Genomic DNA, 20,756 nt, shown 5'->3' with positions numbered 1-20,756 from the left:
TGGTGAGATGAGGGCCCAGATGAGGGAAATGAGCAACCCGGACATGTGCCCGGGCTCCCTTAACGAGGAGGCAGGTCGGGGGTGGCTGGCGTTACCCAAGCTCCGTGCTTGGCTGAGGTTGCATCTGCCTCCTTCGGAGCCACGTCCTCTTACAAGCCCCAGTCCCACTAATAAGCCATTGACCTTGAGTTTGAGTCCGGGGGAACCCCAGGGGCCTTGTGACTTAACAGGAAGAAATCCTCCTCGTTTTAGCAGCAATCGCTTTTTCTTCTCTGCCCGCCACAGTGATCAAATTAACAGGCTGCTTCTCCTCAGAGAAAATGTGTCCACAGGTCCCAGGAGGCAATGCCCATTTGCCTGTCTGATGGGCTTAGGGAGGGAAAGCAGGGAAGTATGTGTGTGTGCATGTGTAGCTCCCCCTGCACTCCCTTCCCCCGTTCCCCGGGAGGGTCTCTCCCACCTGGGATGGCTGCCCAGCCGGCGGCGAGACCACAGGGAGGGCAAGTGCTGGAGTCTTAGCTGCCGGAGGCCTGGCAGGAGGCTGCGTACACACTGCTGCCCACTGTGCCCTCACAGCTCAGGCTGCTGGTGGGACACTTGAAGGGCTTCATGCTGCTCTCCCTCTGGATGTGCAGGTGCTCGAGCCGCCAGCGCTCCCAGGTCTTCCGAAACTCCATCTGGACCTTCCGTGGGAGAAGGAGGGAAGCAAAAGCCATCATGCAAACCAACTGCCCACAATATGGCCCCATTATTACATTAGTAGGGAAGAGAAAAAATCCACCGCATTATATTAAGTGACACAAGTCAAGGCCTCCGGGCGCCTAAATTAATATCCCAATAAAATTGTTTATCGTTGTCTCCTATTTTCTGCTGCTTCTCGGGAAAGAGCTGGGCGGGCTTGATGATCTAATTGGTCTCTTCCATCTCTAAACTCTGTGACTCAGCTAAGTACCTTTTACAATCCATCACATTATTATTTAACGGAAGAGGAGTGACAGAGAGATGTGGGGAGACGGAAGATGGGAGAGAGAAAAGGAAAAGAGAGAATCTGACGTCAGAGCAAGCACTCTGTCGATTTCAGCTTGGATGACTGAGAAGAGGGACAGCCCTCCCTGCCCCTCATGGTGTCCACACCAGACCTTTCTAAACTCCCCGAAGGCTTTTATCCAGGCCCCAGTGCCTCGTGGGGGAGGAAGAGGGGACGGGGAGAACGAGGCTGGGACTAGTAGCAGCAGTGAAGAGGGGGCTGGGGACAAGGGCTTCTCAGCCTGGATTTGAACTAATCTCATCCAGGAACTGGTCCCACCCCATGGTGGGTGCAGCCCAGGTGAGTTCAACCAACCAGAATCCCTGCTGTGCTGGGCTTAGCCTCCCCATCAGGAAAAGCCTTCTCAAGAGAGCTGATGCTTGGGGACCAGGTTGTGGGAGCAGAAGGATACAAACCAAGTAACGCTGCAGAGCCCAAGTCACTTGAGGGCTTGAGGCAATGCCGTGGTTCCTTGTGATGGCCCATGATTCTGGTCCCCCAGACAGGCTGCTGGAACTTGCACAGCCAGCCCAGGGCATCTGGAGTGCCCTGCCAGGGGATGTGCCCATGTTTGCTTTCCAGAGCTTCTCTGATGCCCCCTCCCCGACCCCCACCGCCTTGCCACCAGGCCTCCCCACATGAGGGTATCTGGGGCCTGGGCTGTCCCTCTCAGGCCCCAGCCACCAGGACAGCCAGCTGTCAGCAGCCCCATCAATCCCTGTGCAAACACCCCGCTTCTCTTCCTGCAGGGCTGCCATCCATATAGCTAAGCCCAGCAGGGTACCTGGTGTGGCCACATGCCATTCCTTAAAAGAACTTTCTCTGAACTGAGTGAAGCTGAGATGGCCCAGAGTCTGCCTGCCAGGATGGCCCCAGTATCCCGGGCAGCGTCACCAAGCTCAGGCTTGGGTGAGGGAGGGAGGCTGAGCAGACACCACCCATGGCCCCCCTGCTCTGTGCCAGTTTGATACCTGGCTGAGTGTGTGACGCATGTGTTGACAGCTGGGATGAGGACACCCGAGGCCGGTGGTGGCCTCTGCCTGTGCAGCAGCAGGCAGGCCAGTCTTGTGGCACAGCCCTTAACTGGGGAGGTGGGGACAGAGACGGTAAACTGAGGCACACCCATGGTAAACCACCTCGGGGACTGGAGACGTCTCACGGACACCAGCAAGAAGTCGGACAGCACCAGGACTGTGTCCCCTTCCACCTCCCTCTCCCTCAGCACTTTTCCTGAACCTCTGCTGTGGCCCCCGTAATGACAATTGTCATTAGAAACCATCATTCACAGGGCGCTTACTATATGCCCAGCACTCTCCATAGATTATTAACTTTCACAGAAATCCTATGAGGCAGCTCATGTTAGTCCCTGCTTAAAGGTAAGGAAACTGAGGTGTAGAGATTTAAGTATTTCTCCCAATCTCAGCCAGGACCTGAACCTAGATCTGGGCTGACTCCAAAGCCGGTGTCCTAACCCTTGGTCTCCTGCCGTCCATGACTTTTTTTTTTAACTTTTATTTTGGCCATGCCCTGTGGCGGGTGGGATCTTAGCTCCCTGACCAGGGATCGAACCCACACCCCTTGCACTGGAAGCGCGGAGTCTTAACCACTGGACCACCAGGGAAGTCCCCGCCCATGACTCTAGGCCACACGTGTTTCTGGCCGTGTATCCCCGCCTCCCCTACACTTGGGAGGTGCACCACGAGGGTCGGGACCACATCTTCCTTCCTGGACCTCGCACAGTGCCCAGCATAATCAGGTACTCCCGATACGTGTTTTTTTAAATGAACCAAATGAATAAATGACTAACTAAACGAGCACCTGACATTGGGTTTCTTCTATTACTGAGCTCTCACAGTGAAACAACAAAGATGACAACATGAATCCTGGCCCCCTGTCCTAGCACTCCTGTCAGCGTGCCTCCTCACCCTCAGTTTACCCTCATTCCTGCCTCTGATGTCCTCGGGCCGGGCACCACGCCAGGCTCTGGGATTTGGGCTGAGTTGGTAAAGCTCATTCACCTGCATTTACACTTGGGGAGAGAAGCAGTGACTGCCCCGGTCGCACAGCCGGGTAGGAGCAGAACTCAGGACCAGCACTCAGGCTCCTGAGTCACAAGAGCCACAGCAAAGCCACCCCCAGGCCTCCCCTCCCCTGTGCCCACTCCCCGCCCACTGGCAGCTGGCGCAGGCCTTGGCAGCCACGCAGGACCAATGCCAGGGCCATCTTTTCTCCTTGGGTCACAAGTACCCCACATTCCCAAGGCAACCCTGGGTCTGGAGAACAGCTCTTATGGACAGAGGTCTCAGCCCAGGAGCCACGTGTGTTTCTGTGACCCAGTGATGGTGACATGTCTGTCCGTGGGCCTGGAGGAGCCAGAGCCTGAGGTGTCTGCAGAGGGTTGAAAGGAACCGGGCAATGTGCCTGAACAAGGCACGCTCTCTGGGCGCTCCGAGCGGGGTCTCCTGGGAGAGCCCGAGGGGAGAGGCCAGCGGGGGATCTGCTCAGCAAGAACCCCCGACCCCGACCCCAGCCACCAGGGCTCCACGGCCAATGGTAGCAGCCCACCAGGGCTCCACGTCCCTCCGCAGGCCTTACCTCATTGTTGACAAAGCAGTACAAGATGGCCACCATCAGCCCCTAGAAGCAAGAGTCACGTCAGCAGGAGGGAGGGGAGGGAGGCGCCCGGCACGCAGGCCTAGTCTGAAGCTCCTTGGGGCTCTGCCCCAACATCCCCCTCCTTAGACTGGGCAGCCCAGTCAGGCCCAGAAATGGGGGCGGTGGGTTCCTTCTCCTTTCCTTTCTGGAGGAATGAGAAGACCCCTTGCTCAGAAACTGCGGAAGTTCTTCGACCACCCGCTCCTGGAGGAGGCCTGAGCTGAGAAAGTCCACCTCTGATCACACGGAATTTTCCCTGCCTGGACCTATTCGTTCACTCAGGAGCCCCAGTGCTCCAGGCCTGCGATCTATTTGTGTGTGTGCACATGTGTGTAAGTGCACACGCGTGGACCCACGTGCTCGTGGCCATCCCATAAGACATTTGAGGAGTTGGGGCCAGTTTCTTATATTCCTACACCCCCACTGACATTCGCACCCCCTCAGCATCATCTAATACTAGTGGAGAGGCTCAATTCTTGGCTTTGGAAACTATGTGACCTGGAAAATCTCATTTTAACATCTCTGAGCCTCAGTTTCCTCCTTTGGAAAATGGGATAATCCTGCACACCTCCTGAGATTCTGCTAGGATTAGCTGCACAACGTGTGTAAAGCACCTGGCAGGGTACCTGCCGCCAGCTAGCAGCCCAGTGGACAGCAGTTGCCATGCCGGGCTGGGTGCCCTCGGCGACATCCGGGAAGACTTCTTGTCCAATGTCCTCTAGAGAAGACTGTCCTGGGTGTCAGCGTACCTGGGGACTCTGGCTCTGCTCCGTAAGGGCCACTTTCCCCCCAGGCCTCAGGCTGCCTATCTGCATGATACAGGCTGGTCCCCCCTCCATCCCCACCCTGGGACTGCTCGAGGGAGGCCCCAGCCTCGAGGTCACCTGGAAGGAGGTGAAGGAGAGCTCTGTGAACAGCTTGATGAAACGCAGCATGCCCCGGGCGTGCTCGTCCATCACGAAGGCGAAGATGACCTCGTGGGTCCCCAGCAGGGGGATGAGCGTCAGCGTGGACTTGGCGAGCCTGGGGGCAGGGTGGAGGTGGCATTCTGGACCTCTCCCGTGGACTCTTCTCCCTGTTCTGTGCCCCCAATCCCCGCCAAGCCCTGGTATCTCGGTCACAGACATCCTCCCCCACCGAGTACCCTGGGACAGGCTGCCTGGAGGGGAGGAAGTAGAGGTGGAGACCCCCAGAAGCCCAGGAGCTGCCCAGGTACAGGGGTGGGGGCAAGGCTTGGGGTCCCAGGCCAGGCCTGGGTGGAGGAAGAAAGATCACGTAGGGATCCAAGCTCAGCACCCCAAGATCTCTGACTCTGCCAGAAGGAAGGGCTGAGGGTGCCCAGCAAAGGCAGCTCAGTTACGTCACCTGCACTTGGTGTCTGTCTTGCACATGAGATTGGCCTTCAGTTTGGACACCACAATGCAGATAACCCGGACAAAGATGAGGAAGTTCACCTGCAGGGCAGAGGGGAGGGTGGCTGGAGGCCCTCTCAAGACACCCTCTCTCCCCGCTCCTCCGCCCAGTGCCACCCGGGCCCACAGCAGCTCCCTCTCCCACCCCACAGCGTCACTCACCCCGATGGCAAAGAGAATGGGCAGCCGGATGATGAGCCAGTAATTCATGTTGGAGTTCCTGGTCCAGCAGCTGGAGAGAAGAGACACACGGGCACCCGGTTGGACACACAGACCCCCCAGCTCCCAGTGCAGGCACAGGGCACACAAAGACATGTGGGCATGCAAAGTGACACACCCAGACCCACACAAACACTGCCATCAGGAGCTACCCGACAACCAGTCCCAGGACTCACACACACACACACAGTCCTGAATACACATTCACACACAGAGATACGCACAGCCCCTTCATTAACCTACAGTCACACTCGTGTGTGTACTCAGCATCAAACACAAAATAACAGAAACGTTTCACTCACAGTTATTACAGAAAAACCTGCAGGGGGGGACCATGGACCCCACAGACCCAGCACTCTTGTCATCATACAATCCGGGGAGGGGGAGGGAGGGGGACTAGAGAACTAAATTCATAAATTTAGCGCCTGGTCCCTCAGTTTACGCGCCCCCCCCAACAGGCAGCAGCTGCACACGCCGGGGGCCAAGGAAACCCATGGGGTTTGAGGACAGGGACCTCAGCATACCCCTCACCCCCTCAGAGCAGGAAGGACACTCACCCCTCGTCCTCATAGAGGTACTTGACAATGCCCCAGGGGATAACAAACAGCAGGGGAACACCTAAGAGGAGAGAGGGAAAGAGAGAGGGGGGAGAGGGGCTGGCAGGCCAGAGCCACCGCTAGGCACACCCAGAGGCCTCTCCTACCAGGGCCTCTCCCGCCTCCAGCCCCTCTCCTTGCCTGGCCCCAAGCCACGCTTTCTGGCAGGTATGGAACTAGGCCGGTCTGGGTGCTTCGGAGAAGAGGCGGCAGGAACCACCCACCCCAACACCCCAGACTCTTCGTCACAGTCCTCACAGCCCTCCCCCTCCCGCGGGCCAGGCTCACTGTCAGGGCTGGCCCCCAGGGTCCTGGCTGAGACACAAGGACAAAGACACCCAAGTAGCGAGAGACAGGGCCAAAGAGTGGGGTAGGGAGGCCATGCTGGACGAGGTGGAAACAGGCCAACTCTCTGATGCCACCCACCCCTGCATCAGCCCACCTGTCCATCTCAGTCAACTCCTCTAGGCACTGAAGCCCCTCCAGGCTCCTGCCCCTACCCCCATGCCCCTGCACGTGGCTGGGCAGAAGCCTGGATAGGAGCCCTGTCCTTGACGCTGACAGCCCAACTGACTGCACAGTGGCCACAGTAACAACAGCTACCACAATACTGACCGCATGGCTGAGGCTGGATGGTGTGGTGGGCACCCTCTAGGATGGCCTCCAACCACCCCACCCCTGGTATTCCCACCCAGGTGTGGTCCACACTGTATCCAAATTGGTCTGTGTGACCAATAACGTACAGCAGAAGTGATGGCATATCACTTCTGAGATTAGGCTATAAAAGATGGTCTTCAGGGCCTCCCTGGTGGCGCAGTGGTTGAGAGTCCGCCTGCCGATGCAGGGGATACGGGTTCGTGCCCCGGTCTGGGAGGATCCCATATGCCGCGGAGCGGCTGGGCCCGTGAGCCATGGCCGCTGGGCCTGCGCGTCCGGAGCCTGTGCTCCGCAACGGGAGAGGCCACAGCAGTGAGAGGCCCACATACCGCAAAAAGAAAAAAAAAAAAAAAAAAAAAAAAAAAAAAGATGGTCTTCAAAGGTTATAAAAGACATGTCTTAGGCTCTTTCTCTCTTAATTTGATCACTAGCCCTGGGGGACACCAGTTGCTGTGTCATGAGGGCACTCAGAGAGTCCCCTGTGGCAAGGGACGGAGGCCTCCAGCCAACAGCCAACCTGGACCTGAGCTTCCTGCCAACAACCTCAACAGTGAGCTTGGAAGTGGATTCTCCAACCTGTTAAGCCTTGAGATGACACCTACCCTGGCTGACAGCTGAACTGCACCTCTCTTAGAGATCCTGAGCCCGAGGCACACATCTCAGTTGAACCCAGAATTCTGACCATAGAAACTGGGAGACATAATTGTTGTCTTAAGCAGCTAAGTGTGGGGTCATTTGTTACGCAGCATAGGTAACTAATACACTGGTTTCCAGCTCCTTGAGGACAAAGCCTCATTCATCTCCAGAGCCTCAGCGCCCATCTCACCTGGGAGCTCAATATGTGTTTGTTGACTTAAAATTGGATTGTCCATCCTCGTGTGACAGATGAGAAGATGGATAGGCAGCTTAGGAGGACACAGGTGGGACTAGAACACAGGACCGCAATGCCACCACCCTCGATGGCATTCCGCACCAACTCTCTCCATGCCTGTCTCTATCAGTGCCTCTCAGGGATGGAGATGTGGGTGTCTGAGACTAGTAAGAGCATACATATTAAGGGGTGTGGACATGATGTGTGTGTGGTGGAGGGGGGTCCATGTGTATACATGTGTGGCTTCAGGGGTCTCCCTCAGGAGCACATTTCCAGGGCAGAACCCACTTTATTGCCTTTCCCATCACCATCACCCACATCCTCAGCAAACGGATGTCCACTCAACAGCAGCTACAGAGCAGCTCGTAATCCTGGAGCTACTGTGCTTGACGGTGCAGACAGCTGGGGGAAGCAGAGCGGCTCACGGCTGACCAGCGCTGTCATCAGATAGCTCTCTCCTTGGCCATTTATTTTTATATAACCCTGACCTCTCAGCATCCAAGATGCTTTAGTAACAGGCCTTCATGAGATTGGACAAGAGGCAGATGGCCTCCAAAGGCTCCAGCACGTAGCGCAGAGCCTGCCACATAGAAGATGTCCAGTAAGAATGGAATGCATGAACAAATGAGTGAGTGGGTCAGGGTATCAATGAGAGAAGGGAAGCTGTCCAGGCAAGAACATGCCAACACCCTGAGCCACACACATGTCTGGAAACCTCCATCTTAGACATCCCCAGGCACCTGCTGGCCTTCCTCTGAGACCCCACTCTAGGACTGGGGAGCACACTCATGTTATCAGCCAGACCTGGTGAACTTCATTCATTCATCAGCATCTCCTTAACAAAGTCTTTAAAAATGCAGGTACAGGGCTTCCCTGGTGGCGCAGTGGTTAAGAATACGCCTGCCAACGCAGGAGACATGGATTCAAGCCCTGGTCCGGGCAGATCCCACATGCCACGGAGCAACTAAGCCCGTGTGCCACAACTACTGAGCCTGCGCTCTAGAGCCCACGAGACACAACTACTGAAGCCCGTGTGCCTAGAGTCCGTGCTCCACAACAAGAGGAGCCACCGCAACGAGAAGCCTGCGCACCACTACGAAGAGTAGCCCCCGCTCACTGCAACTAGAGAAAGCCTGTGTGCAGCAGCGAGGACCCAACACAGCCAAAAAAAAAAAAAAAATGCAGGCACCGCTCTGCCGCCTGCAAACATGACACACTCCCTGCTGGCTTCATCCTTCTCCTGTTTAGAAAATCAACAAGACAGGCTGGAGAAAAAAGCTTGAACTAAGACACACAAAACTGGCTCTGAGAAGTAATGATTCCCTCGTCCATCACTTGCCTCCCTCCTGTGCAGCCTCCTTGCGGTGGGTTATGGGGGCACCCAGCCGCCTGTGGATGGCAGCAGAAGCTGACGTGCCTTTCGGGGATTCCCCCAACGTGTCAGAGTCCTAAGTTTAATTCTTACATTTGCATATGAAGCTAAAAGTTGTTTCCTGCGCATCCCAACATGTGCCAAGCCTCTTGACATCACAACAGAGTTCTGGGCTCTCTGTGAGTCTCTCTCTCTGTCCTTCTGTCTTTGTGACTTTGTCTCTCTCTGTATCTCTCATCCCAATTCCTCAAGAAAAGGACATTATGATTGGGAAGTGGGGTGTCCCCTGGGTCCTGCCCTTTTGCCTCCTCAGACTCTGAGCCCCAAGCTGGGGCGTGAAGTGGTGGGAAAGGACTGGCACCCCCTTTCCCATTTCCTACTCAGAGACACTGCGTCCCCCACCCCAAACCCTCCACCAACCACTCACATGCCTCTGCACACATCACACCGTCCCTTAGATTGTTCCTGCCCTCAGGTCACCATGGTGACAGTACTACAGTGCTGATGCTGTTTCCCAGAATGGATAGACATGCCCCCACCCTGAGGACAGCGTCCCCAGGGCTCCCCTCAGTGGCCTAACTCCGCCCCCACCCCTAGCTAGCTGCAGGGCTCTCCAGCTGCCCACTGCCTGTTGGACGGCCCTAGCAGGATGAAGAGGCCTGGGAGGGGAGGAAGGCCGAGCAGGGAAGGGCTGGGCCCTGGCGGAGGAGGGTGGAAGGGTAGGAGCAGGAAGCTATGTGCAGAGGCCTGAAATTGCTCGGCCAGGCCCTCAGGGGCTAAAGAGATGCAGTGCAGGCCAGAGAACCTTGTGTGACAGGCGCTGGGGCCCAGGGCCTGGGAGTCAGGAGGCCTGGTTCCAATGCCTGCTCTGTCTGTAAGGCCCTGCCGTCAGGACACTGATCACGTTAAAGCTCCTTTCAAGGTACTCTAAATGGGGCCGTACAGAATGAAGTAGCCTAAGAACATCAGCAACAAGGGACGAAGTGTGAGGACAGGGACAGGGAGACCGAGAGGGCCAGACAGAGCACAGAGCCAGGGGCCAGGCAACCTGAGGCAGCTTCCCGAGGAGGCGGGCTGGACCGGGCACAGCCTTGCAGAGGCTCAGGGGCAGGAGGGGACATCAAGGGAGGAGCATGGAAGTCCCCAGAGGTCAGGCGGCAGCCCGAGGCAGGCAAGAGGAGTGAGTGAATGTGTGGCAAGCGGGAGGAGGAAGGCAGGTCCTGTGGTGTGGGAGGCCCAGAGACGGGCCTGCTCCTGGCTCCATCCTGGGTGGGCACCGTGGGCCCCTCAAGATGCTGTTGCATCTGTTTCTGGGGTAGAGGGTGGAGGTGAGGGGCTGCTAGGGTGGGTGTCTCAGCTCTTGCCCCATCCTACCCGTGTTCTCATCGGAATCCCACATGGCGAGAGGCAGAAGCACAACCAGAAATGTTCCAGCAAAAAAAAAGACACAATGGTTCTTGGCAGACTTTTTCGGCTAGAACATTTCCAGCTGGGCTCCAGGCACATCCAGGGTCCACTCTTTCCTCAGCTGGCTTCCGGCCGACCCCCCTGCCTTACTCAGCTCTCCTCTGAGCCATCCTCTTCATCATGTGACAGAGCCATAGCCCCTCAGCCCGCAGCCCCAGGGACCCCCCGCCATGTGGCTCAGGACCCTCCATTTCCCTTAGGGGCTGCATTGCCCAGGACTGGATGTGGGGCTCTATCCCCAAAGAGTCTTGGCAGCGGGGATCTTTGAGGCCGGTGCCATGACAGCCAATGGTGTGCATCGTGTATTTGGCCAGATCGGGTGAAGGCCTCTGCTTCCTTTAAGGGAGGAGAGTCAGGCAAAGGCGTGGGGATGGGGGACAATGGCTTGACAGCGCCATGGGCAGCGAGTCCTGTGCCCAGCAGGGGGTTCTCCAGTGGGCCCCATACCTTGGCCCAGCAGTGTGTTCTGAGTACCCAGTTGGCCTCCTGGGGTAGCCTGAAGGCAGCCATTCCAAGAGGGGTCAGGGTCTCCCACCCCCCCATGCTCAGTCGGGGCGGGGGAGTGAAATGAATGACAGCTGGCCTTACCCCAGCCTATGCTCAGGTAGAGCCTGAAGATGCGCTGCTCGGAGAAGACAGAGAGGGCCAGCAGCGTGTACAGGTACACGCCCTCCACCAGGAGCCAGTAGTAGTTGGCCGCCACGCAGTACTGCATGAGCAGGAACACCAGCCGGCAGCCCAGAGAGTCCTGGGGGCAGAGGAAGGGTCCCCAGGGGACAAGAGCTCTGCCCCTGCCTCTCTTGACCCCCTCCCCGTCCTGCCCCAGCTGCAACCCTGCCGTGGTGAAGGCAGGGCGACAGAGCTGACAACTTCCAGCGGGAGCCAGTGTTAAGAACTTGACCTGCTTTAGCTCATCGGATCCTCACTATCCTGGATGGAGGAAACTAATATTATCCCCATATAGGTGAGAAAACTGGAGTCCAGAGAAGTTAAATCGCTTGCCTAAAAATTAGCTAGTTAAGTGGCAGGCCTGGAATTCAAACCCAGGTCTGTCTCCAAAAACCACTCGCCTGAGTCAAACAGAACTCCCTAAGGGCGGGGCAGTAACTCCCTTCTTAGGCTGGGGGCTTCCCCAGGGTGGACAGCCTCTCCCTGCCTCTCCCATCACACTGGGGGCTCCCTGAGGACCAGGCCTGGGAAGCTCTTGCCTTTCTTTGTATCAGGCCTGGGTGGGGTGGGGGAGACAGACTTTCATGGACTGTCCACCCCCTCCCCAGGCCCTCCATGGAGACACCACACACCTGGTAGGAAAGGAGCCCATCCCACTGGTGCTGCTGGGCAGCCGTGCTGTACATCCACTTGAGGGCTGCATCCTTGATGAAGACGGACAGTGCTCGGAGGATGAAGGATGCAAACAGGTTCAGGTGGATGTAGTTTCGGGTACAGTGCAGGTGTCTGCAGGAGAAAGCAGGGCCCGCCCTGGCACAATGGCCGACACTTCTGCTCCACAACCCCCGGTTCTCAGGCCAAAGCACACCTCAGGCATGTGTCCAGCTCTGGGACCATGATGCTCCTGTCTTTCTTCCTCTGGATGCCCTTCTTCCCCATAACCTTGAAAATCCTTTGGGTCCAACTCAAATCCTGTCTGGCCATGAAGTCTTCAGCTGTGTGGTTACTGCCACCCCCAACCCCGTCCACACTCTATCTTTTCTCTGCTGCATCTTCTCTTCTACAAAGTCACGTGTAACCCAAGTGATTTGTGTGAGGACCACTTTCCCCACTGGGGACTTGCTTGGCTTCTTGATGACAGCCCCTGTCTAATATGCCTCCAGGCTGCCTTACAGAGGCAGAGTGAGGCTAAGCATACGGCAGGAATTCAAACAGTATTGGATACAACTTCAACATCCTTTCATGTAAAAACACATAGCAAACCGGAAAGATGAGGGCATTTCTTAACCCAATAAGGGCTATCTAGCCAAACAAGGAGCAAACATCATTCTTACCTGAACATTTTTAGAAAGATTCCCTTTAAAATCAGGAACAAAATTAGGATTATCTAGCTGTAAGATCTACTTACATCACATCTACTCAACTTTGTACTACAGATCCTAGCCACTGTAAGAAGGCAAGGAGAAAAATGCATAAGAATTGGAAATAAAGACACACAACTGTCATCATTTGTAGATGATAGACGATCTTCATAGGAAATCCAAGAGAATCAACACACAAATTATTAGAACTAATCAGAGTTCATTCAATAAGGTTGCTGATGTGTATGTTTATGTACATCAGCAATAAACAATTAAAAAGTAAATTTAAAAAATTCACTTGCACTACTTTTAATTGGCTACCTAGAAATAAGTCTAACAGAAGAAAGCACGATTTCTATGGAGAATACAGTGAAACTTGCTTAAAATTATTAAAGAAGATGCAAATTAACGGAAGATTCATGGATAGAAAGACTATCCTGAAAGTGTCTATTCTCTTCACAATAACCAATAAATTCAATATAGCTATAATAAAATTCAGCTATAATAAATTCAATATAGCTATTGAATAAATTCAATATAGCTATAATAAAATATATTTATATTTATTATAAAAATATAATAAAAATTCCAACAGTTTTTTGATGGAAATTTTAAAAACTTATAAAGAAGAGCCAAGGGCCAAGAATATTCCAGACACTCCTAAAGAACCACAATGTGGGGGCCCTTGCTATAAGAAAACCAAGTTGTTTTTATTTTTTGGCCACACCGCACAACATGCAGGATCTTAGTTCCCCGAACAGGGTTTGAACCCATGCCCCCTGCAGTGGAAGCATGCAGTCTTAACCACTGGACCACCAGGGAAGTCCCAAGAAAACCAAGGTTTTTGACGAATCTATAGTGGTTAAGGCACCATAGCATAGGCAAAGGGACAGATAACTAGACCAATGGAAAACAATCCACATGACAGAGACCCACTCAGGCAGAGATGATGCTTGCTGCATGGCAGAGTAGGCACTGCTATCAATAAATGGTCCTGATGCAATTAACATGTATACATGTAATATGTATACATGGAAAAATGAAATTAAATCTCTTGTTTTCACTACAGACAAAAATAAACTCCAGGTTCACCAAACAGCCATAAGGGATGTGCAAAACTTATGACCCTGGGATAAGGAAAGGTTTCTTAAACAAGACCATAAAGAAATTTGGCCTTTGGGAAAAAAAACGGATACATTTTTTTATCAATTGGAAAAATGAATTTTTATCAATTGATAACACTTACTGATAAATTTATTTTATCAATAAAATCAGATACATTGATATATTTCATCCCATTAAAATTAAGGACTTCTGTGCATAAAAGGCACCATACAGCGAGTGAAAAAATAAACCACAGGCTGAGAGGATATATCCTGGATTACTATCCAGAATATACAAGGAATGCCTAAAATAAAAAGAAAAAGCCAAATAAGCCAATAAAAAAGTGAGCAAAGGATATGAACAAGCAACTCACAGAATGAAACATAAAAAGTATGCTAGATCTCTCCAGGAATCAGTGATATACAAATTAAAATCATAGTGAGATATTTCACACACTTCAGATTAGCAAGAATTAGGTCTGAAAATAGGAAATACTGGTGAGGATGTGAAGCCAAGGGAGCTCTCATGTATTACCAGTAAGAGGGCAAACTGGCATGACCACTTTGGAGAACAACTTCACAACCCCTAATAAATTTGCAACAGCATGCTGTATTCAGACCAGGCAATTCTACTCAGAGGCATGTGCCCCTGGAGAAATGCACAAGGGGTCATGGGTAAGAATGTTCATTGTAGCAAGGTTTATAATTCAGAGAAGAAAAAAAAGGAGAAACACCTCAAATGTCCATTAAAAGGATAACAAATAAATAAACTGTAATATATCATACAATGGAGTGACACTTAAAATGAATGAAACAGAACTGCCTGTATCAATGTGAATGAACCTCACAAAAACATAATGTCAGGCCAAAAATAACTGCTGAAGAATATGTCCAACATGCCATTAAAATATGCAAACCCCACACTATATATTCGTATACATACTTAGAAATGTGGTAAAAGTACAGAGAGATGCGTGGGGATTATAAGTGGCCCCTCGGGGGTTCCCTCTGGTGAGGAGGGAGCGTTACTCGGGGAAGCTTAACTGCGCAGTGGGCTTTAGCTCTTGGGCTGGATGGTGTGTGTGCACAGGTGAACATTTCATAATAAAAGGGGAGAATATTCTCAAAGAGTGCATTTATGAAGCACTGACTGTGTGCCCAGCCCTGACTGTGCCAGAAGCCATGGGGACCACGGGAGGAATGTCACCTCTCCTGTTCCTGCTGGCTGGTGTCCTGAGCTCCCTACCCTCGGAATCCCTCCTGCCCTTGAACCCAGCCCTCCTGGCCCACCGCCATCAGTGCAGAGGGCATGGGAAGAGCCTGGTACTCTGGAAGGAACGGCTCATCCAGGTTAGACCTAGGAAAGAATTTTCCATGGGAGCTGACAAGCTCCAAAGAGAGCAGAATCTCTAACCCCCTGAGGTCTTGTCTAAAATCATACTGAATTCCCGATGACCTGTTACATACGCTCACCGGAGAGGACTTCCCCCACTCCTATCACCCACTGTTAAGGTGTGGAGCATGTGCTTTGTGTGTGCACGTGTAGTGTTTGTTTTTCCTTTTTTGCAGTATTATACGCACACATTTACACGGCACAGATTAGACTAAGTACACAGTGTCGTAGCCTGTGTTTTCAGCCTCATAAGTCTACCACATAGATGGTGTGGGTTCTCTGGACATCTCTTAGGAGAGGAACCTGCTGCGCTGCTGCTTCGGCTTGGCGCCCCCTCCTCTATCTGGGGACAGAACGGCAGGTAAGGCTGAAGCAGCCCCCTTACCTGAAGCCCAGGAGGATGGCCGAGGCGATGACCAGTGCGGTGAAGGAGAGTGCGTAGCCCACCGTGTAGATGATGTAAAGGGACAGGAGCTGCTGCTCCGGGGAGTTCTGTGTGCACACGGGGGACACAGTGTACAAGGGGTGGCCCACAACCCTCCTCTCCCACATTCTTCTTCCCCATGGGACAGGGGCAGAGGTGGGGCCCCAACGCAGCCCCACTGGGACCCTGGAACTAAGGAAGAGAATAACCTATGGCGATGGTCCTCGGATTTCTAGGGCCCTGTTCCAAGGCCGGAGAGGTGAACGCACACCACCTCTGTCCAGAAAGCATGGTGTGCAAAGCCCGAGAGGCCGGGGGATGGGCAGATGGCCACAGGCCAACTCGCCAGATGCCCAGGTCCCTGCTCCCATGAAGCTGGCACCCTGCTGCCCCCTAGCTCGCCGGCTCAACTCACTTGGTCCCCTCGCTTGGACTCCTCGCACTCGGACAGGTCCCTCCAGGGCAGGCTCGAGTTGTCCTTGTGCAGCCACAGGCCATCGGTGGTGCAAAACCGGTACACGTGACCCTGCAGCACTGGGGCGGAGACATGCAGTAGCTGAGCCTCGGCCCAAGGCCACCTGCCCCTCACCCCTCTCCACCCTGGGGGTCACCCCAGCTGCCCCAGAACTGACCCCTCTGCGCGCGCGCACACACACACACACACACACACACACACACACACACACACCACCCCCACCCCCACCCCCTCGGGCCTTCCTCTCCTGCCATGTGCCTGTTTGACCCACCCTCAGCCTTTCCTCTCAGCCACCCTGGAATGCAGCTTGATGAATTCACACTATGGAGATGAGACCGCGCTAGCCCATTTCCACACCCCTGCCTCAAATCGTGCTATGGACAAGGTTTGGTGCTGACGAGCAGTGGCCCCAACAGACCCACGGCCACCCTCTGAGACTACTGATTCACAGAACTCAGGCCCCACCTTCTTGGGCAGAGCAGACCCCAGGAACAAAGTGGGCATAGAGCTCTTGAGAGAAAGAAGGAGACCCAGCCCCATCCTCAGGGAGCCCCGGTCTGAGGGGAGACACAGCCCTGCCCTTAAGAAGTTCTAATCTGATGGAGGAGACCGAGTCCTATTCTCAAAGATCATCTGATTTAAAAGGAACACATAGTCAATGGCAGAGACATAGCCCTTAGAGACACTCTGTTCAAAGGGGTAGTGGTGGGGGGAGGGAAGACCAGCTCTTCCCTTCAGGTAGCTCCAAGTAGCTGGAGATGGAGACTGTCCTTGGAGACCTCCCAGTCTGAGAGTGGGGAAACATCCAGCCCCTGGCCTCAAGGAGCTCCCAGTCTGAAGGAGGAAGGAAGCACAGTCCCTGGCTTCAGAGAATCAAGACTCTCACAGAAAATAAAAACCAAAAGGTGCAGAAAGGAATAACATAAAGGCAAACCGAGAGAGATCAAACACAGGCCCAGCAGAGCGCGGGGTGGGATGTCCCTGTGTCCACTCACATCCCGCCTGGGCATCTGGCGCTGAGGCGACCACCCTGCCGTGCCTCACTGTCCACCCACCCAGGGAGGGGGATGGCTTGCGGCCCCAAGTTTGCAGTGAGATCACAAGAGGGCACAGGGGATTACTTTTGTCTGAGAGGAAATGTAAGTCTGACGCCAGGGCCAGGAAACTAGGGACAAAAGTGGGGAGAGATTTAGCACAGGGGGATCAAGGAGGGGAGCTGGAGCCAGGACGAATTTTAAAAGATTTAAAAATTCTAAAGGACAAAAGATTTTAAAGACCAGCCTCCCAGCTGTGGGAAGAAGGCTCAGCGTGAAGGAGGGAGCGTGGAGAAGCCGCAAGGCCCTGGCGGGCAGTGGCTGCTCAGAAGTTTCCAGCTGGAGACCTGCAGCAAGGGCAGGTCTGTGGAAAAGGATCATTAACATGAGTGCCTGAGGGCGGCAGCCTCGACCCCAGGGCCCACACCACCAGGGCCGGGAAGGGATGCACCATCTAGGACGGGGCTGCATTTCACAGGTCACAAACCATCGACCCGCCCACTGCTGCCATATGCCAGGACACCATCACCTTAGGGGCCAGGGACAGCTCTCTGCCTGCACAGTCAGGCACCTGCAGGGCCTGCCAGTGGGACCCTTGTCCTCCCTGAGCTGGTCCCTGGCTCCCAGCTCACTCTCCCCTTTCTCCACTCCCTTTCAGAGACCCTGACCCGCTTCAGGAGACAGAAGTTATCTGGTAATACTGTGGGGTGAGTCAGCTTGTGGAATCACTGCTTCTAGAAGAAACTGCATTTTAAGAGACTTCCCCAGGAAGAGACACAAAAGCCTGAAAATCTAATGATGGGCCTTGGGGCAGTGGGAGGACCAGTGTCCCAGTAGCCCCCTGACTCATTTATGAACAAAATCAGGAAAGGACAAAGGCAGAGAAGGGGAGGCACCAGGTCTGATTTAAGCAACTACAAGGGCCCCCAAATGTCTCTCTTATCTGCTGCATGGATGCCTGGAATTCTTCACCAGGGGTTGAGTCTTCTGATATAAGAGCCAAACCAGTCTTCAGGAGTCGATGACCCCAGAGCAGTGATGGGGATCTGGGCTGACTCCATGGACAGTGAGACTGATATCAGAACCTTCTCTGGAAACCCATTTAGATGGGAGGAAATGGGGAGAAAAGAGAAGGCAGAGGGGCCAGGGGAAGGGAGAGGACATCGCAAAGGGGCCCAAACTGTCAAAGAGCCAGGTACCCAGGACACAGCCCGCAGCAGTGTGACCCTAATAACAGCCACTTGCCACAGCTGGCACAGGGTCTGGCATACAGGAGGCGCTGGAATTGACGTTTTCCTTCCTACCTGCTCCTTTCGAACCCCCTCTGCAGGCTGCTCACTCATAGAATCGGGTTTTGAACACCTGCTGTATGCCTGACACCTTTGAACATCACGACTACCTTACAAGGTAGGCACAGCAAATCCCACTTTACAGATGAAGCAACTGAGCCTCTGAGAGGCCAAGTGACCACTTTACAGATGAAGCAACTGAGCCTCTGAGAGGCCAAGTGACTTGCCCAAACTCATCCAGCCAGGAAGCAGCAGAATCAAGACTGCAGCCCTCGTGGGGCTTCCCTGGTGGCGCAGTGGTTGAGAGTCCACCTGCCGATGCTGGGGACACGGATTCGTGCCCCCGTCCAGGAAGATCCCACATGCCATGGAGCGGCTAGGCCCGTGAGCCATGGCCGCTGAGCCTGCGCGTCCGGAGCCTGTGCTCTGCAATGGGAGAGGCCACAACAGTGAGAGGCCCTCGTACCACAAAAAAAAAACAAAAAACAAAAAAAAAACAACGATTGCAGCCCTCAGCTCTTGGTTTCCAGAGGCCAGAAGTCAGCAGCCAAATTCACTGCCAACAGTCAACAATGGCCATGTGCCATTTATCTGCCCTTCCTCCAGGCTTGGATTTGCCAACATTCAGCATCCTCCCAGCAGGTCCTCTTGCCAGTTTGGGCCCCCGGCACCCTGCCATTCCTGGGCCCTCTGCTCAGGGCAAGCTGGGAGGGTAGGGAGGCAGTGTGTGCACAGATGTATGTGTTACTGGAACAGTGTCAAGGGATCACTGCGTCCTTGCGAAGCTCAGTGAGCCTATGCGAGTGTGTCTGTCAATTATCCTTCATTAGCAGCAAATATTAAAAGCCAGGGCTGGTTCCTGGCCGGGCTGTGGTCCCCAGGTGCCCATCTTGGCTGGAGATGGGGTGGGTCTGGACACAGTCCGGCTTATCAGCCCAGCTTTATCTGGCCCAGGTGCTGCTGATAAATCATAGCCAGAGCCTTGGCTCTGGTCTTGTCAATACCAGGAGGCATCCAGCCGCATGCCAGGAGGCCTAGGGATATTTCATTAAGTCAGACCCTGGTGCTGGAACTAAAACCCCCAATTAAACCCTTCCCCTCCCGGAAACCGCAGCGGCGTCTCTAATCAAGCTAACAGCCGCCCTTCCATGTGGACGCGGGCACTCAGGGCTGTGGAGAGCCGCTCATGAATCCATTAGCTCCTGCATCCTGGCAACAGCAATGGCCAGCACAGACTCCTGGGCCCCCATCTCCTGGGCCGGGAAGCCAAGATTCAAAGCGGGCAGTCATAGGCCCTCCCCAGAGTGCTGGAATGACGGTCAAAGGCAGGCCTCGAACTGAAGGTGTCCGCTTGGGGTGGGGGTGAGGGGCAACACATCACATCAAAGCCTAGGAGAAGGAGTTCGGGTTCTGAACGACAGACTCAAGGTCAATCCTGGTTCTGCCCTCAACCAGCTATGGGACCTTGGGCAGACCTCCTCAGGTCTCAGTTTCCTCATCTGTAAAATGGGGACCATGATAACTTCCCAGGTCTGTGGTGTGAGGATTAGGAGATAAAGCATGTGAAGTGCCTGGTACCTGGCTGGTCTTCAAAACAGAGTCACAGTGAAAGACCTGCTGCCACCCCCCTGCCCCCACCAATTCCTCAAAACAGTACCCCTTCACTGGGGGCGGGCTGGAGCTTAGGACACCGCCTCAGCCGGAGCTCCTCCAGGGCCAAGCTGGGGCCTCGGTTTCCCTCTGGCAACCCTGGCCTGCTGTAAAAGCTCAAGGGAGGCACCTGTCAGAGTTTCCAAGAACTGTGAGTTATAGACAATTTTTAAAACATTTTATGACTCTCCTATAATTAGAACCAAGCTAACAGGTAGGGATCAGAAGGGGGTGCAGCTAATCAGACTGGAATGATTTGTAATGAGCAGATCAGCTGTTTGTGGTTAAACAAGGCTGCTGGAGGGCCCTCGGGTGGCAACAGGCTCTCTGAAGCCACTCCAGCCTTCTGGTTTACAGAGAAAATCTTGTGGACGCAAGGCATCTCCTTTGAACGCCTTCCTTCGTTGACTCACCTGTTCCCACCCTCTCTGTGCAATCCCCAGTTCTGACTTAGAGGGGTCAGAATTCAAGGACTTGGCTGGCTTCCCTGGGATACTGTATAGTTCTGAGGCCTGGGCTGGCCCCATCTCTGAGCCTGACATCCTCCCTCCCTGGAGGGCACTCTTTCCCTCTTCTCCATCTGCCTATTCTTCCAGGCCTGGCCCCGATATCACCTCCCTCTGGAAGCCTTCCTGGTGCCACACCCCAGGCAGAAGAGGTGGCTCTGACCTCCCTCAGCACCACTTCCCAGGCCCCTGAGCTGACCTCTTCAGCCCCACGGGGAAGGTCACCCCTTCTCCCCCACGCCCATATACTCACACACCCCTAAGGTCTCACTGACATCCCCAGCTCCTGACACAGACCTGCCCCGGGGAATTGTTCTGAATTTAATTCTCTCTCTCGTCACTCATTCCTCTGCCCTGCTCTGCACCCCGAAGGCTGAGCCCCGTGGACAGCGTCGCTTGGGCTCTTTGCTGGGTTTGGCCAGTGGGAGGCGCCAGCACAAGGTGGGAGGGTGGAAGGAGAGAGAGGCTGGGCTATTTCTCCCTTGCTCCCTTCTTGCCTTGATTCTGAGGTTCTGGCAGTGGCTTTGCCCCTCTGTGGCCAAGGCCCTGCCCTGCTGGTGGCCTCTCCATCACCAC

At 54.3% G+C, this 20,756-nt stretch overlaps 1 protein-coding gene across 1 annotated transcript in view; it reads right to left on the bottom strand.

Moving 5' to 3' along the window:
* Positions 1-515: 515 nt before the first annotated feature.
* GLP1R (glucagon like peptide 1 receptor) overlaps positions 516-20,756 on the bottom strand; it is a gene marked incomplete at both ends in the record, with an annotated part of 31,474 nt that continues 11,233 nt past the window's right edge. Inside the window, 10 exons of the mRNA XM_081246214.1 lie at positions 516-683; positions 3,623-3,664; positions 4,567-4,705; positions 5,048-5,136; positions 5,257-5,326; positions 5,871-5,931; positions 10,865-11,024; positions 11,578-11,731; positions 15,188-15,294; positions 15,642-15,760. Of these exons, the coding sequence (XP_081102340.1) occupies positions 516-683; positions 3,623-3,664; positions 4,567-4,705; positions 5,048-5,136; positions 5,257-5,326; positions 5,871-5,931; positions 10,865-11,024; positions 11,578-11,731; positions 15,188-15,294; positions 15,642-15,760 (1,109 nt within the window). The remainder of the gene's footprint in view (positions 684-3,622; positions 3,665-4,566; positions 4,706-5,047; positions 5,137-5,256; positions 5,327-5,870; positions 5,932-10,864; positions 11,025-11,577; positions 11,732-15,187; positions 15,295-15,641; positions 15,761-20,756) is intronic.

Source organism: Mesoplodon bidens (genome assembly GCF_964165515.1).
Source record: "Mesoplodon bidens genome assembly, chromosome: 10".
Classification (NCBI taxonomy): domain Eukaryota; kingdom Metazoa; phylum Chordata; class Mammalia; order Artiodactyla; family Ziphiidae; genus Mesoplodon; species Mesoplodon bidens.
This window is presented reverse-complemented; position numbering and strand designations above follow the sequence as displayed.